Source organism: Physeter macrocephalus, chromosome 20 (assembly GCF_002837175.3).
Source record: "Physeter macrocephalus isolate SW-GA chromosome 20, ASM283717v5, whole genome shotgun sequence".
In the NCBI taxonomy this organism is placed as follows: Eukaryota; Metazoa; Chordata; class Mammalia; order Artiodactyla; family Physeteridae; genus Physeter; species Physeter macrocephalus.
Window position 1 is genome coordinate 88,631,253 of NC_041233.1, and position 15,129 is coordinate 88,646,381.

At 42.4% G+C, this 15,129-nt stretch overlaps 1 protein-coding gene across 1 annotated transcript in view; it reads left to right on the forward strand.

The window, feature by feature from the left end:
- Positions 1 to 10,506, forward strand: part of ZMAT4 (zinc finger matrin-type 4) — a 269,984-nt gene extending 259,478 nt beyond the window's left edge. The window contains exon 6 of the mRNA XM_024131526.1: positions 8,900 to 10,506. Coding sequence (XP_023987294.1) covers positions 8,900 to 8,915 — 16 coding nt within the window. The 3' untranslated portion in view covers positions 8,916 to 10,506. The remainder of the gene's footprint in view (positions 1 to 8,899) is intronic.
- The last annotated feature ends 4,623 nt before the right edge of the window (positions 10,507 to 15,129 follow it).

The following is a 15,129-nucleotide window of genomic DNA, read 5'->3' on the forward strand; positions in this document are numbered from 1 at the left end:
CATCTCTTGATTGAATAGTTGAGAAAATTGAGGCTTGGGGAGATGAAGCTATACTTGCAGTGTAGCCATTAAATGGTAAATCCAGGCCCAGATCTTAATTTAATGCTCTTTCTGAGGTCACTTGTTCCGTCACACAATGTTTTGGTGTTTTGATAAGAATGTAAGAATTGTCAAATAACTTGTTATAAAAATTGCATCGTGGGGCTTCCCTGGTGGCGCAGCGGTTGAGAGTCCGCCTGCCGATGCAGGGGACGCGGGTTCGTGCCCCGGTCCGGGAATATCCCACATGCCGCGGAGCGGCTGGGCCCGCGAGCCGTGGCCGCTGAGCCTGCGCGTCCGGAGCCTGTGCTCCGCCGGGAGGATCCCACATGCCGCAGAGCGGCTGGGCCCGTGAGCCATGGCCACTGAGCCTGCGCGTCCAGAGCCTGTGCTCCACGATGGGAGAGGCAACAGCAGTGAGGGGCCCCGCGTACCGCAAAAAAAAAAAAAAAAAAAAAAAATTGCATTGTTTTTTTCGTCCAGCAGGCTGGCTCAGGGTACCAGGGTCCTCCGTGACCCCTCCATGGCCCTTGTGTTGGTACAGACCTCCACGTTGCCTCCAGCAGCTTCCTGCCCTCTTCCTCTCTATCTTGGCATCTTCCCCCTCGCAGGCTGGCTATATCCCATCCCGCCAGATTTCCCAGTTACCACCTTAGCAATCAGTGTTGCTTTTCAGCTTTGATCACCTCTGTTCCCAGTCCTTCCCTTACCTCTGACCTCACCACGAACCCCATCAACACATGCTTCTGCCAACGTGTTCCTTTGCTTCCACTACTCCATTTCATCGACCTTCAACCCATCTCTGCCCAAGGGCCAGCTTTGGGGAGTGGTTTTCCCCCTTCTAAAATTGCTGACCTGGGCATACCAGGAATTAGCGGGAATTGCTAGCCTCCGGGTTGTCAAAAGACGGGTGCCCCAGGTTGTTTGCATAGAGCTGAAGGAGAGGAAGACAGTGTATCAGGAGTCTGGACATTTCCCCTCTCCTGATCCCAAACTTAGAGCCACTGAAGTGTTTGAGAGAAGAGTACAGATTATTTGAATATAGTGATGGTCAGTCTGTCTGTGAAATGCACCCATTGTTTTTCTTCATTTTATTTTACGTTGGAGGGGAAACTGATGGATTTTAAATGGTTACAGAACTTTTTTAAAAAGAACTCTGATTTATGTTTCAAAACATCTCTGACTGCAGACACTTTGATGGTGCTAGACCATCACTGTCCAGTAGAAAATCCTGTGGTGATAGAAGTGTCCTGTATCTACTCTATACAGTGCAGTAGCCACCAGGTACAGTGGCTTCGGAGAACTTGAAATGTGGCCCGTGTGACAGAGGAAATAAATTTTTAATTTTATTTAATTTTAATTATTTTACATTTAAATACCACATACAGATACTGGGTACCACAGTGTAGTCTAGACCGCTTTAGACCTTTTTTTTTTGTTCTTTTCCTGCCGGAGGGGACATTGTAAACCCATCAAATATTAACGTTCCTCCTACCCCCAGTATCTTTATGTTATACTCTGTGGTTTCCCATGACCTTTCACGACTCTGGAAACACATAGAAGCAGAGATGCCCTTAGGTTCTAGAAGGCATGTCTCTCTTCCACCCCCTGCCTCTGTTCCTGCCGGTTAAGTCAGCCGCTGTAATCGACTTTGCCTAAAGCAAGGGCCCACGCAGCAGAGTAAATAATACCAGTACTAATAATGCTAATGAGAGACCACACGTATTCCTCCTCCCATGTGCCCAAGATACATAATGCTTACAGGTGTTAACTCATTTAATCTTTTAATTAATTTATTTATTTTTGTCTGTGTTGGGTCTTCGTTACTGTGCACGGGCCTCCTCTAGTTGCGGCAAGCGGGGGCTACTCTTCGTTGCGGTGCGCGGGCTTCTCGTTGCGGTGGCTTCCCTTGTTGCAGAGCATGGGCTCTAGGCGTGCAGGCTTCAGTAGCTGTGGCTCGTGGGCTCAGTAGTTGTGGCTCGCGGGCTCTAGAGCGCAGGCTCAGTGGTTGTGGCGCACGGGCTCAGTTGCTCCGCGGCATGGGGGATCTTCCTGGACCAGGGCTGGAACCCGCGTCCCCTGCGTTGGCAGGCGGATTCTTAACCACTGCACCACCAGGGAAGCCCAACTCATTTAATCTGGAAACAGCCCTGTGAGCTGTTATGCTATTATTATATCATCCCCATCTTATGGATCAGGAAACAGAGGTAAAGGCCACAGAGCCCATGAGTGCCGGCTCTGGGATTTGAGGTCCAGCATTCGATGGTGGAGCTCACTCTCTGACAGCTACAGAGCTGCCTCTGCCTTATGCGCCACTGCAGAGAAGCTCCCGGCCTGCCCCCTGCACCTGCTCGGTGCCTGTCCCACATGGAGGTGAGGTTGGGGGCTGTCCGCTAAACCAGAAGTAGAGCCAGAGAGGTTTGCTACTGCGGTGCTGCAGTGCAGTTGTGGCACTGGTTTCCTGGGGTCAGCAAAGCCTTCACGAGGCGAGGGCATAATCCTCCGTCAGGCCACCTTCACTCCCGACACCAGCCGCAAGTGCAGGGGATCCCCAGGCTATCTGTGCTTCTGACCAAGGGCTTACAGATTCCGGGGTCCCTCCCCCACCTCAGGTTCGACAGTTCACTAGAAGGGACTGCAGAACTCAGGACAGCACTAGACTTATGATTACAGTTTTATTATAAAGGATAGAAATCAGGAGCAGACGAGATGCACAGGGTGAGTTCTGGGAGGGTCCCAAATGCAGAGCTCCTATGCCCTCTCCTTGTGGAATTGGGGGCACCACCCACCCTCCCAGCACATCAATGTGCTCACCAACAAGGAAGCTTAACTGAGCTTCAGTGTCCAGAGTTGTTATTGGGGTTTTGTTTTTTTCAGCATGATGGATTGAATCATTGGCCGCGTGACTGACCCCTATCTCCAGCCTCCCTCCCCTCCCCTGCGGTCGGTGTAGCATCATTTGGCTGAGAGCCTCAACCCTCTAATCATATGGCTGGTCTTTCTGGCATGGCCAGCACCCATCCTGAAATTATCCTGGGACTCACCGTGAGTCACCTTATTAGGATAAACTCTCAGGGCCCACCATGAATACCAGAGACTCTCCTTCCTATCACTTAGGGAATTCTAAGGGTTTAGGACCTCCACCCAACACCTGGGACGAAACCCAGCTCACTTCCTTATTATATAGCACCTGCATCAGAAATGTTTCTTTCAAGTGGCTAAGATCAAGGATAAGGACCTTCGAATTTCTAAATTTTAGTGGTTACTACACATATTCATACATGTTATCTTGTTTAATCCTCCTGAAGCCCCCACGTGGAAGATATTCTTGGTGTCCTTGTATTACAGATGGATAAACTGAGACTAAATAAAGTTGAAGATGCGGTACACGGATATCCAGGTAGTAGAAATTGGTGTTGGAATTTAAAACCAAGTTTCCTAACTTTAGATCAGAAGTCCCTTGAACCTATAAGAAGAGGGGTAGAAGAAGATAAGAGTAGAGATAGAGATGCTTTGAATTCTTAATTGTGTTTCTTGTCTGAAAATGCAGGATGGAAGTGGACTTGGCCAGGATAGGACAGGAAATGAGGGCTGTGTGACTCTGAGTTCGGTTCCTTCCCAAGGAGATGATGATTCCCTCTCTGGTTTCTCTTCATGAGTTTATTTGGAGACGCTCATGCATCAGTAAGTCCTGTGTCAGGCCTTATCCCAAGCATTGAAAATACACAAATGGACAGAGTCCCAGGCTTCTTTGCACGGGGTCAGAAAGTAAATGCAAGATGGCCATAGGATGTGGTTAGAAAAACAATAGAGGAAATCACTTAGGGTGGGCACCTAATCAGGATGGGGTCCAGGGGGAAGAGAGAGTCAGCAAAGATTTCCTGCGGGAGATAAAGTAGGAGCTGGGGCTTAGAAACAGACAGGGATTAACAAGGCCTAGAGTTGTATCACGAAACGGTACTGGAATCTCTTGCCTCAGTCTAGGAGGCTGATGGGTCCTGGTGATGCCCCCAAATCTAGTGCTTTGCAGGTTTCTTGCTCTGTTTGCATCTGCCCCAGCTGTGGCTAGAAGCCCAGCACTGGGGGAATGGGGGCTCGGGGTGCGGGGTGCAGACCTCGGGAATGCTGAGGGCATATGGGTGTGCTTGGGGCTACATGGAGTTTCTCTTCTGTACAACGAGGACTTTGGACTTTCCGACACGTTCCCTGAGAAATGTTAGATGCCTCTAACATTTCATCATTTTGTGATTTTATGAAAAATGTTTTGCAAAGCAAAGGAACAGAGTAAACAGGATTAGAAAGAGAATATTTGCCTTCTCAAGGGAATAAATTGTTCTCAAACACATCAGGATCATTCTTTGCATATAAACAATGCAAATTCTATATGAGCGGAGGAGGCTTGTTTTCTTAGGTGTTTTGGTAAGTTAACTGCAGATCGTTCTTGTCAATTGTGCTGCACTAAAGTATATTAGGCAGTGGTAGAGCTGCATTCATTTAAAAGATTGTATACTTCTGAATATTTGCAATTCCTTGAACGTTCAGAATACTTGAGTTTTCTCTGATCTAGCCTGAATTTTCTTAAATTATCTCTGTATTTAACGGATTATACGTATACTGGGTTTGCATTTCCAAGAGGGTTTGGAGAAGTCCATCTTGTGTAGCCCAGCTGAACCCCATCCACTTCTAGTTATCTGGGGTTGGCTCAGGACCACCCAACAAAGTTCATACAATCTGTTAGGATGCAAAGCCCTATCTGTACTTTTAACTTCCAATGTCTTGTGGTCTTTCTGCATCTTTCTCCCCCCTATAACTATGGAGTGCCCCCCATATCAATCAGACTACATAAATTTCCACTAATAATTAACACTTTGCAAGTATTTTATTTGTTTAGACGACTCTTGAAGATTTGGTCATCATGGAGTTAGTGCCGTGCACAGAGCAAAGCTGTCTTCTTGGTTCTACTCTCTCCATGCTTCATCCCCTTCCCCCTCATTCTCTTTCTCTTCTCCCCTTTTTTCCCCACCCCACTCATTCCCTGCCATTCACCCCTCTCAGAAGCAAAACACTGCACCCCTTGTCTTAAGCGTAGCAGTTTACCAGTCACTTCCTGTCGCTTGGGCATTTTCTTGGGGTTTTGTTCTCTACTCCTAAGTGGTTGCTCAAAAGATTCCAGATACATTTCTTATTGTGTTACATCTTGCCAGGGTTATTTCGTGAAAGGGTATCTTGAGGAAATATGCTTCCACTAAGTGGGATGAGAGCAGCTGCCGGGGATGAGTTCCCGGGCAAGAAGAAGAGCCTGTGCAGACTGTAGAGGCACGTGGGAGTCTGGCCGGTTCAGAAACCTCAGGTAGTTCTCTGTGATCAGAGTTTAGGGTGATTATGAAGGCGACCGACAAAAAGATGGAGCTGGAGAAGCAGGCGGCAGTCACATCGCAGAGGAGCCTCGTGATTATATTTTTCTCCAGTGGGTGATGGAAGCTTAGTGAGTCAGGACCCCAGTGCGAGGAAGCCGCAGAGCTGGTTGCAAAGCTGCCAGATAGAAGACCGTGCAATGTCAAAGTCCTGGAATAGGGCATGGGTGGGTAGCGGATGCCGAGGAAATACATGTTGGTGAGCGAATCAGGAAGCCAATGAGATTTGTGGTTGATTGGTTATGGGGTGAGAGAGAGAAAGAAACAAGTCAGGGAAAACCCCGAATTTCTGCCCTTGATTCTTCTTTGCCAAGTTAGGGAATGCAGGAAAAGAAAGAATAGAGATTGGGAGATGTTCAATTATAGAAACATAATTTAATCTGGAAACATAATTTTACTAACATTGTAACTACCTTAACAAGTTGAGCAAAGATGACAAGCCCTTGGACGTCCTTCAAGACACAGACAGCAGGCTGAATAAGTTCAAAGTCACAACTGTCCAGCAACATGTTTGCGGAAGACTCTGGAACAGAACTCCTCATCTGATGAATCCTGGCCATATCTTTCCATATAAGCCACGGCTCACGACTTCGTGGTTCATGTCACTGTAAACTTGCTGCCTGGCTGTCAGAAACTGGGCTTGATCAGGGCTGAGGATATTCACTTTGCTTTTTAATTGGTTTATCAAACAGCGTAAATTCAGCCTGGGATTAATGATTCGTTACATTTTTCTCTAGTCACCACTTTAAACACACTTGGTCTGAGCACTTCCTTTCCTCCTATCTCTCTCCTTGATAATATCTAAGAAGACTGTGTACATTTCTGGTCATTTTCAATGGTGAGAACAGTTTAATTTCAGTATTTAAGACTCCTTTTCAGGTATTAAGTCCTTATCAGATGACATAAGACTTCTATCTCGCAGCCCGTTCCAGCATCCTTGCTCTCTGGACCTTCCTGGTCAGATCTGTGAAAGGCGTGATTAGTGGAAAGAAAAGCTATTTTCACTAACTGGCCCTGCACATGTGATTTTCATCTGGTTGGGACCCTGGAATCCAAGACCTGCCTGCAAGGTCATCACATCCCTCCTAAGGCAGGAACTCCCAACAGGGAAGAAGGTGGATGGAACCCCAAACCCCCTGACGTGGAAACTTCTCTTCTTGAAGATCAGAGATATCCATCCCGAATTGTTCTAAGCTTTTCTCACTGCATCCTAAGACCCTGAGAAAAGTCCCAGTAATCTTTAGTTACAGGGTTTTGGGGGTATTTTAAGATAATGACACAAAGCCCACATTGTCATCATTTTTACCATGATATAAGTCGAAAATAAAGTGAGCTCTGTGAATACGATTGGTATGAATACCATGCAGTGGAAATTGTCTCTTCAAATCGAATCACACTGAAGACTCAGAAAACAAAGACTGTCCCTCCGCACAAATGGAAGCTATGTAATGAATTCTTTTTTCCTTATGCCTTTCTTCAATTTTCTATTTAAAGAAATTTCTGAAAATACATGAATTATGCAGCTTATCTCTCGGATGGAAAAGAATTTTCTCCTTGGATTGGATGACTGCATATTTATTAATAGCAGTAAAAATTTCCATGTTCTTTTGTATCAGATGGGATATGCTGACTAAAATATGAAAGAGCCTGTCCAGCAGTAACAGTAACCAGTAACGGCTGAATAATTATAAAAGCTGTATGGAACTGAAAGACATTTTAATTTGTCATTACGAAGGATCTGAAGAGTTATTCTGACCATAAAAAAGAAGAGTGTACTATTTTTCCTCATTATGGGACTATGTTCTTAATGTACCACTTTTACTGTAAGTTAAAAAAAAAAAAAGCAAAAAAAAAAAAACCTCTCTTGTGGTTTCTTCTAACAATGTAATCATGATTGAAGTCTGCTCAGCTGGGAATATATTTGGTTTTCTTACTATTATGTAGAGATACTGTACTTCAAACTCATTTTCACTTGAAAAGTGTTCGTCTTTGCAGATTTTAAAAATGAGATTATGCTTGTTTGCTTAGTGAGAACTTCCAACCTTTATGTCACATTAATTCATGAAGATGACAAGAACTATAGAATTTCCTTAGGTCGTGACCGGATGGTTGCAGAAACTGAATATGAGATTCTAAAACAGGATTTTTCTTTTTATAACAACTATTAAAAAGCATCAGTGTTTACCAGGGTCATTCCAAGGCAAAATTTCAAAGCTATTTTTACCCAAAAAATGCAGGTAGCCTCCATTTTCTTTTGGTCTGCATTATCCCAACAGCATTCAGTTCTTACTCAGGTCCTAAGAATATTTTACGACAGCACTGTGTTTGGGAAAATAAAATGTCAGGATATGCTGTGTGCTTCTAGGTGAGTGAGAGAGTATTCCTTTGTGGCATGTGAATTTTCATTTACCAGATTTCCACTAAGATGTTTAGATCTTAGTGTTGAGGGATAGGAAAATCTATGCAAGGATTTTGACATGCTCCAGCACTTTTGCCGCCCTCCCCACTAAAATATAGCTTTAGGGTCAATGGCAATTGTTAGAAGATACTCTTTTTTTTGGGGGTGGGGGGGAAGGTACTCTTTTGGTAACCTCACTGCAGCCAGAGGATACCTTCAATACTGTGAGACAATGCCCTTTCACATCATGTCAACAAGCTCTTTTGCCTTTGATTCTGATCTTTCCCAGGGTTCAACTCCCACCCTTGACAGCTGGTGACCTTGTGCCATTAACTTAGCCAATTTCAGCCTCAGTGCTCCCACCTTTAAAATGGGGAGAAATGACATACCTATTAAAGGTGGATGAGGGGATTAAATTATCATGTAAAATAAATGTGAAAGTTTTGACACATGTAGGCATGTAATACATGGAGGTATCTTCTTACCATAAAGGAAAACACAACTAAAACCCCATTAAAAATTAGTTATCTATTTGATTTCAATCTGTACTTTTGAGAGTAAAACCAGAAACAATTTCTTCCTATTTATCCAACTGAAAATTGGAATGAATTGAAGAGGGCTTATACTACTTTGAAATCTAAATGCAATAATGTTGCTCTTCCCTCCCCAAAAGAGGGTTTGGCAAAGAGTGATACCTGAAACTTAAAGATGGGTGTTTGCAATATGCCATATGTAAAATTCAATTTATTATTTTAATTTTAAATAACTTTCAGAATGAATTTAGTGTCTGGATTGCCAGTATAGAGATATCTGTTTTCTTCTACATACACTGAAGTGACATTGGTAATTGAATTATCATATATGCATGTTATTTAGAACTTAAAAGATTCATCGTTATCAGTTCAGCTTTATTTTAATTTGATGGCTAAAGTGGTATGGGGGATGGGAAGAGCTTAAGAGAGAGAGAGAGAGAAAGGGGGGGTGGGGGGATAGATGGGAATATGTAATTATGAAAGAAGGTAAGACTGTATTTCCTTCTGTTTTATAGCCTGAAGAATAAGTAGTGAAAACATCCATCAAGAGATGAGAAAAAATAAGTCAGGATTTCTGTGCCGTGGAGAATCGCTTACCAACCACCAGAAGAAGATTCTTTCTGGAACAATGAACATTTCTTATGAGGATTCACAGATTAACATATGACTAATTTAAGTTTTGGAGAGTGAATGAGCTTTCTTTCTTTCTTTTTTTTTAAATTTTGTGGTAAGTTATGATATTTGGATGGTTTTTAAAAATTCTTTCCCGATAATATATTTAGCACATGTTCTCAATTATAATCCTATGGCAAACAGCGGGAGCATCATTCAAACTTAAAGACAGTGGAAAATTTCAATTTCCAATTTATTCTCAGATTTCTTCAACATATAATTATTCTGTGAAATCCTTGCTGATCGAGATGTAAACCACTTCAATCATGAAATAAACTTTATTTTTTCATCTTGTTGACATGATTGGTGGCAACGTGCACAGAACCAGACAAATCACTATTAGTAGAAAATATATAATGGACACAAATTCTCATTTCACCTTCAAACATGTGAGCCATCTTTGCCATCTGAACAAGAATGAAGAGGGTAATCAAGGAGGAATCCTCGTCTTTTTTTTCTGATCATTCAAACAACAGTTTCTCAAGGTTAAGCCAAGTCCTCTTTTGCAAGCTGCCAAAATAATAGCTTAGGAAAAGAATTAGTTTGCCTGCATGACGATCCTCTTAGGCAAAAATGTCTTAATAGCAGTTGACCTTGATGAAATGTTTTCCCAAAGGCATTCAAAAGAAGAATGATCAACCCCGTATGAGAGGGCAATAAATGAAGGCTTTTTATGAAGTTGGCCTGAGTTGTGGGCTTTCGTGTAGGACACTGATGATTTGGAAAGAAGGGAGTGAATTCTGAACAAATGACCGCCTTGGGTATTGAGGTCACCTATTCCTCTGTTTCTCACAGAAGTCCTTTTGCTGAACTGAGATTCAACCATTTCTTTAGAGAGAACGCCACTGGCCAATATGGCAGACTGGAAAACCATTACTCTCTGATGGGGGCTATCTCGGAGGTTTAAATTTCTAGGTTGAAATCTTCTCCATGGCGAGTGGATTTGGAGTCCTGCAGGCTGGCTGCAAAGCTGGGCATTTAATGCTTCTATTCTGGATGCTTCTGAGGGCCTGGCTAGGGTTGCCCTTCGTACATTGTGACTCCAGCCGATTGATCTCCTGGGGTCAGGATTTTCTGTATGTCTGTGATTTTTCCACAGAGAGCTGAGGTGGTGAAAACTCAGTGAGCAATAAATGAAATGACTTAGGCATGCACAGTGTTGTTATGGAGGTGTTTGCAATTTGGCACCGTTCTCTTGAGAAGGGTCCACTCAGGAGAGACCAGGCTTGTCAGTTTCCGAGCCTGCAGAGAGAAGAGGCCACGCCAGCCACGCCAGTCATGGGCCATCCCTTGGGAAGGAAGGAGGCTTTGAAAGGAAGCAATCTATTTTTCTGTTTTGGAAAGCACACAAAAGAGGTACAAACCTCCAATGATGACTTTTCTTCAAGTGTGTAAAATAAGGCTTTCTTTGTCAATTCTGCTGTAAAATAAGCATTGTCCAAGTAAAAAAAAAAAAAAAGAAAGAAAGAAAAAAAGTCTGTTTCTGTTTGTGAGCTCATATCCTTAAGTGTTTTTTGTTGTTGTTGTTATTGTTGTTAATAACAATATAGACACACCTATGAACGTAGATCTCTTTTGCTTTTCAGAAAGGCTGTGCCACACCCTTTATAGATAAGCCCCCAGATATAATAATCAGATTATTTCAGAATTCCTCATTTAAATACCATTGCTCTTTGGCAACCTGTCCAGTGCAAGTGAATACCCTGCCAGAGGTCTGTGGTTTGTTTTCAAATTTCTTTTTTTTCTGCCCCTGCAGATAAAGGGAATTGTCATTCCAGTGTACCATGGAGGTGACGTTTTCTGTGATGAATGTTATTTATATTTGGGCATGTCTTGAACGGAAGCATCTCTGCTGGGGAAGCTCGCTACTTGTTGTTTCTGTTCCTTTTTTGGGCGGTATGGTTATATTTGTTTAATTAGGTCGTGTCTTACGTTCCAATTTCATTAGGAACAACGGGACTGAGATGTAAGGGAACTATTTTCAAATAGCCAAGTTAATTCTGGTGGAGAGGAAGAGCCCCCTGCAGACCTGCTGCTCTGGAAGGACCTTCTGATTACAGCAGAGATTCCGGGAAAGAGAAGAGTCCAGGAATTTCCTGTAAAATCTCAATTCAAGGGAACTGGGGGAGAATGCTCTCTATTTGAAAGAGTGAGAATATCCAAATTATCAATACTTAAAGTATTTGCACCGTTCCAGAGTACTTGTAACCATGTCAACTAGACTAGCCAACGAATATGCCCATTTGAAGTTTGACTCCCATGAGAGAAAAATGGTTCAGAGTTAACACACAAGCCTAATCGTGTTCTTACATTAATGTGAAATGTTTGTATTTAAAAGGATCTTTGCTAAGTGGTTGAAATAGTCTATGTCTTCTCAGAGAGATAGAATCTCCTACAGTGCTGGGCATGTAGTGCTCTTGCTTTGCAGTTTTTCTTCTTTAACTGCAGAGGAAAACTTCAGGCTGGCTCCTGGGCCATTGGCCACAAGTGCCACAGGAATGAGACCCAAGTTAATGAGCTTTCATTGCACATAGTCTCCGCAGCCCAACACACTCATAAATATGATCATAAAGCAATCTGCTAAGTAGAGAGGACTCCAGTGGTCCCTTTGGCTGATACGAGTAGTAACAAAACCCATCAGCAGTTGCTTGACTACAAAGACCAATAGAATTTGTTTTTCCTTTACCTTTTAGATGACATATAAATATACATGGGAACTGCAGGAGTCTTTATACCTTTCCATTGACCTGAGTTTATTAGATCAATCAGACCAAGAGAAGAAAAACATGAGATAGATGAAAAAATTCTAATACTCCCACTGGGAAATTTGAGCCCTGGGGTCATTGGGGTGGGCAGGTCTCACATCTCTTCCGAAGCTGATCTTTGAGTGAGGAGTTTCTGACATATTGGAACTCCAATAAGAAAATAACCTTTCTTAACTGTCAGGTAATAAAATAAATAACTACCCTTTCTATGCTCCATCCAAGCTAAATATTCATCGTTCATTTGACCAGATCGTACAAAGAATTGATGGTTGTTCTTTTGTCACCAGAATGAAAATGGTCTGATCAACATGCTATTGTGGGGATGGATTTTTTTCTTTTCCTGCTTCTTACCTAATTTATTCATCCCAAAGTCATGCTAAACTACCTCATAGGTTTGTGGTGTGGATTAGCTAATTAATACGTGTCAAGTGCTTAAAAATATAAATCTCTGGATAAATGTTGCCTTAGTTTTCTAGTTTAAGATATGCATGTCAGATGAACTATCTGGTTATTTCATTGTTATCTTCATGTTGATAAATTTGACTTGAAATTTCATATACAAATATTTTGATGTGAAATGAAATTTTGAGAGTCCCAGCATGGACTGAGAGCATCTAACTCAAGTCTGGCAAACGTAGCCCCTAAGGAAACAAAAAGTACCTAGAAGCAAAAACCAAAATGTTTTCTTAAACAGATTTTAAAGCAGGTGTTCTCCAAAGTGGGGTGGAGAGGAGGTCAACACTTATTTTAAAGAGTGTATTAAGTCATTTGCACTATAATAGTTTAAATGCCAAAAAATGGTCAGAGATTTATGTTTAAAAAATTAATTAGAATGGGGTGAAGGTTATGCCTATGTAATGTAACCCTTAATTCCTTCACATGGTGAGTTAAAGAGGGAGGAGTCCTGATTAGTCCATATGTTTTGGAACACGTCCCTGCAAGAGAGACTGGGCAGAAGAATGTCTGCCTTGGTTTGTTTCTTCCTAGAAAAATGGTGAACACTGGTTGTTTTTTGTTTTTTTTGTTTTTGCGGTACGCGGGCCTCTCGCTGTTGTGGCCTCTCCCGTTGCGGAGCACAGGCTCCGGACGCGCAGGCCCAGCGGCCACGGCTCACGGGCCCAGCCGCTCCGCGGCATGTGGGATCCTCCCGGACCGGGGCACGAACCCGTGTCCCCTGCATCGGCAGGCGGACTCTCAACCACTGAGCCACCAGGGAAGCCCTGGTTGTTTTTTTAAAAAAAAGGATATAGCCTAAGAGAAAGGAAAGGAATTAAAATCTGACAGCTTCTTCGTAATGTCATTTGAAGGCTCAATGGCAATGAGTTAAAAAGAAATTTTCCTGCTGGCTCTACTTGGTTACCATTTTTCCCTGTATGATTAATTACTCTTTAGTCACCATTCTGAGGAGCAGTTTTATTTGCTAATTTCAAATGTCTCAACTTCATTAGCAATTCATTCTGACCTTTAAAAACCACATTCTATAATCTTCAAATTATATGAGTGAAGGAAAAAAAAAACACCCTGATTTTCCCTGTCCCCCGACCTCCAGCTATCATGCACAGGTTACCATTGTGAAGAAGAGTCAAACTATTTGTCGTGTGCTAAACTGTCACATCAGCGGTGGTTCTTTGAAGTCCAAGCTCAAGTTGTCTCATCCCACAGGTGGTCAACAGGAACAGCAAGGGCTGATCCAACTTCAGAAAGTTGAAGTAATGTACAATGTAGTGCATGTGGCTGCTAAATTTATTCATTTCTTAATTAAAGGGAAAAAAGTGAAATTGCTATACACAATCATGGACTCCTCTCTTGCATCCTTGCTATTTTGAGAACTCTCAGTGCATTTTCTACTTGAGGTGATTAAAAGTCTGACTGTAAGACCACCAGTGATGGGCAAAATAAGGTTTCCTTGTGGCGGCCAACTCAGTGACCAAATGTCCTACTTTAAAATCAGTTTCTTGTTGTATATTCTCATATTTCTTGTCTTCGTAGCTGGATGGAGTGTTAATCAGTATTCATAACAGCATCAGTACTAATGATTTTATCACTCAGACTCAAAGGGTTGCCATGCTGGGTCAACCCCATGTCCCATCAGTTTACTACTCTGGCCGTAAATGGTCTGAAGAAGGTCAGAATGGAAGGATGTGATTGGCCTCCCTAATATTAGTTCCAAGAAAATTATGAATGCTGCATATGCATAAGCAAAGTAGTAGGGATGTTTTTCTCTTTTGTCAAAAAGATCATCTCTTTGGTGGAGCTCGAGAATAATGGAAAGAAGGGCGGTCATCCTGCAAGGAAGGCTACCTGCAGAAACTCTGAGAACTGTCAAAGCATTAGGAAGATCACACCCAGTAGAGAAAAGACTTCCTCTGGCCTCCAGGGGTCCACAGTCTGCTGGAGGAGCCTTCATGAATGGTTTGAGTTTTCCTTCCTTTTTTCTTCCACATTCATTCTTCTTTTCTCTTTCAGCTTTCATGTTTATCGGCAACAAGGACCACACATTGAGAACTCCTCAGTGGTGTGTACTTTTCTCCACCCCTCTTGCTTAACTAGAGCATGTTGCTGTTAAAAAAAGTGATTAGTAAATGGAAATACAGTCAGTATGTGGAGAATACTTGGCATTTTGGAGACATATTTTTTAAAAGCCAACAAGTTTCTACTTTTGACTAGGTATCTTTTTTAAAGCCTCTGTTTTCATTATCCTGTTCTTTACCACTTTATTTAAGGCCAGTTACAAGCTCATCTCCTACCTCTTTATATAAGCTACCATCTCTCAGTGTCCTTTAGGTATAGAGTGTTTAATTGTGATGAAAGCTAACCAGGTACCCTTTGCAAGCCACCCATGGGGGTTTATAATAAACTGGTGTTCCACCCAGGGATTCCATCAGCCATTTACTTCTTTGATGGTGCTGAGATGCAAATGAACTAAATACTTGAGTTATTTTCCAGTGACCCCCTGGTTCAGAAATTGCCTATCTTCCCAGGTGAATGGTGAGCTCTCTCTGGGTGGATTTGGACTCAATCCTTACCCAATTTTGTACAGTAACACATGTCTTGGTTACTATAGGGCCTTATCTCTGCAGATGTTGAATGCAAGACAGAGTACAGATATTTCAGATAAAAAGTACAGAGTATTTTTAGGAAATACCTGATTTTATCTGACATTGATGGGATTTGAAGAGAACAAACCAGTTTTCCTTTGCAATCATTCTTCTTTAGCCAAAGCTCTATATTTTGAGAATAGAGATAGGTACCCGAGGAGGGAAAAACCAAAACCAAAATCTGTTTATCTTTTTTGCAAACTCTAGTAA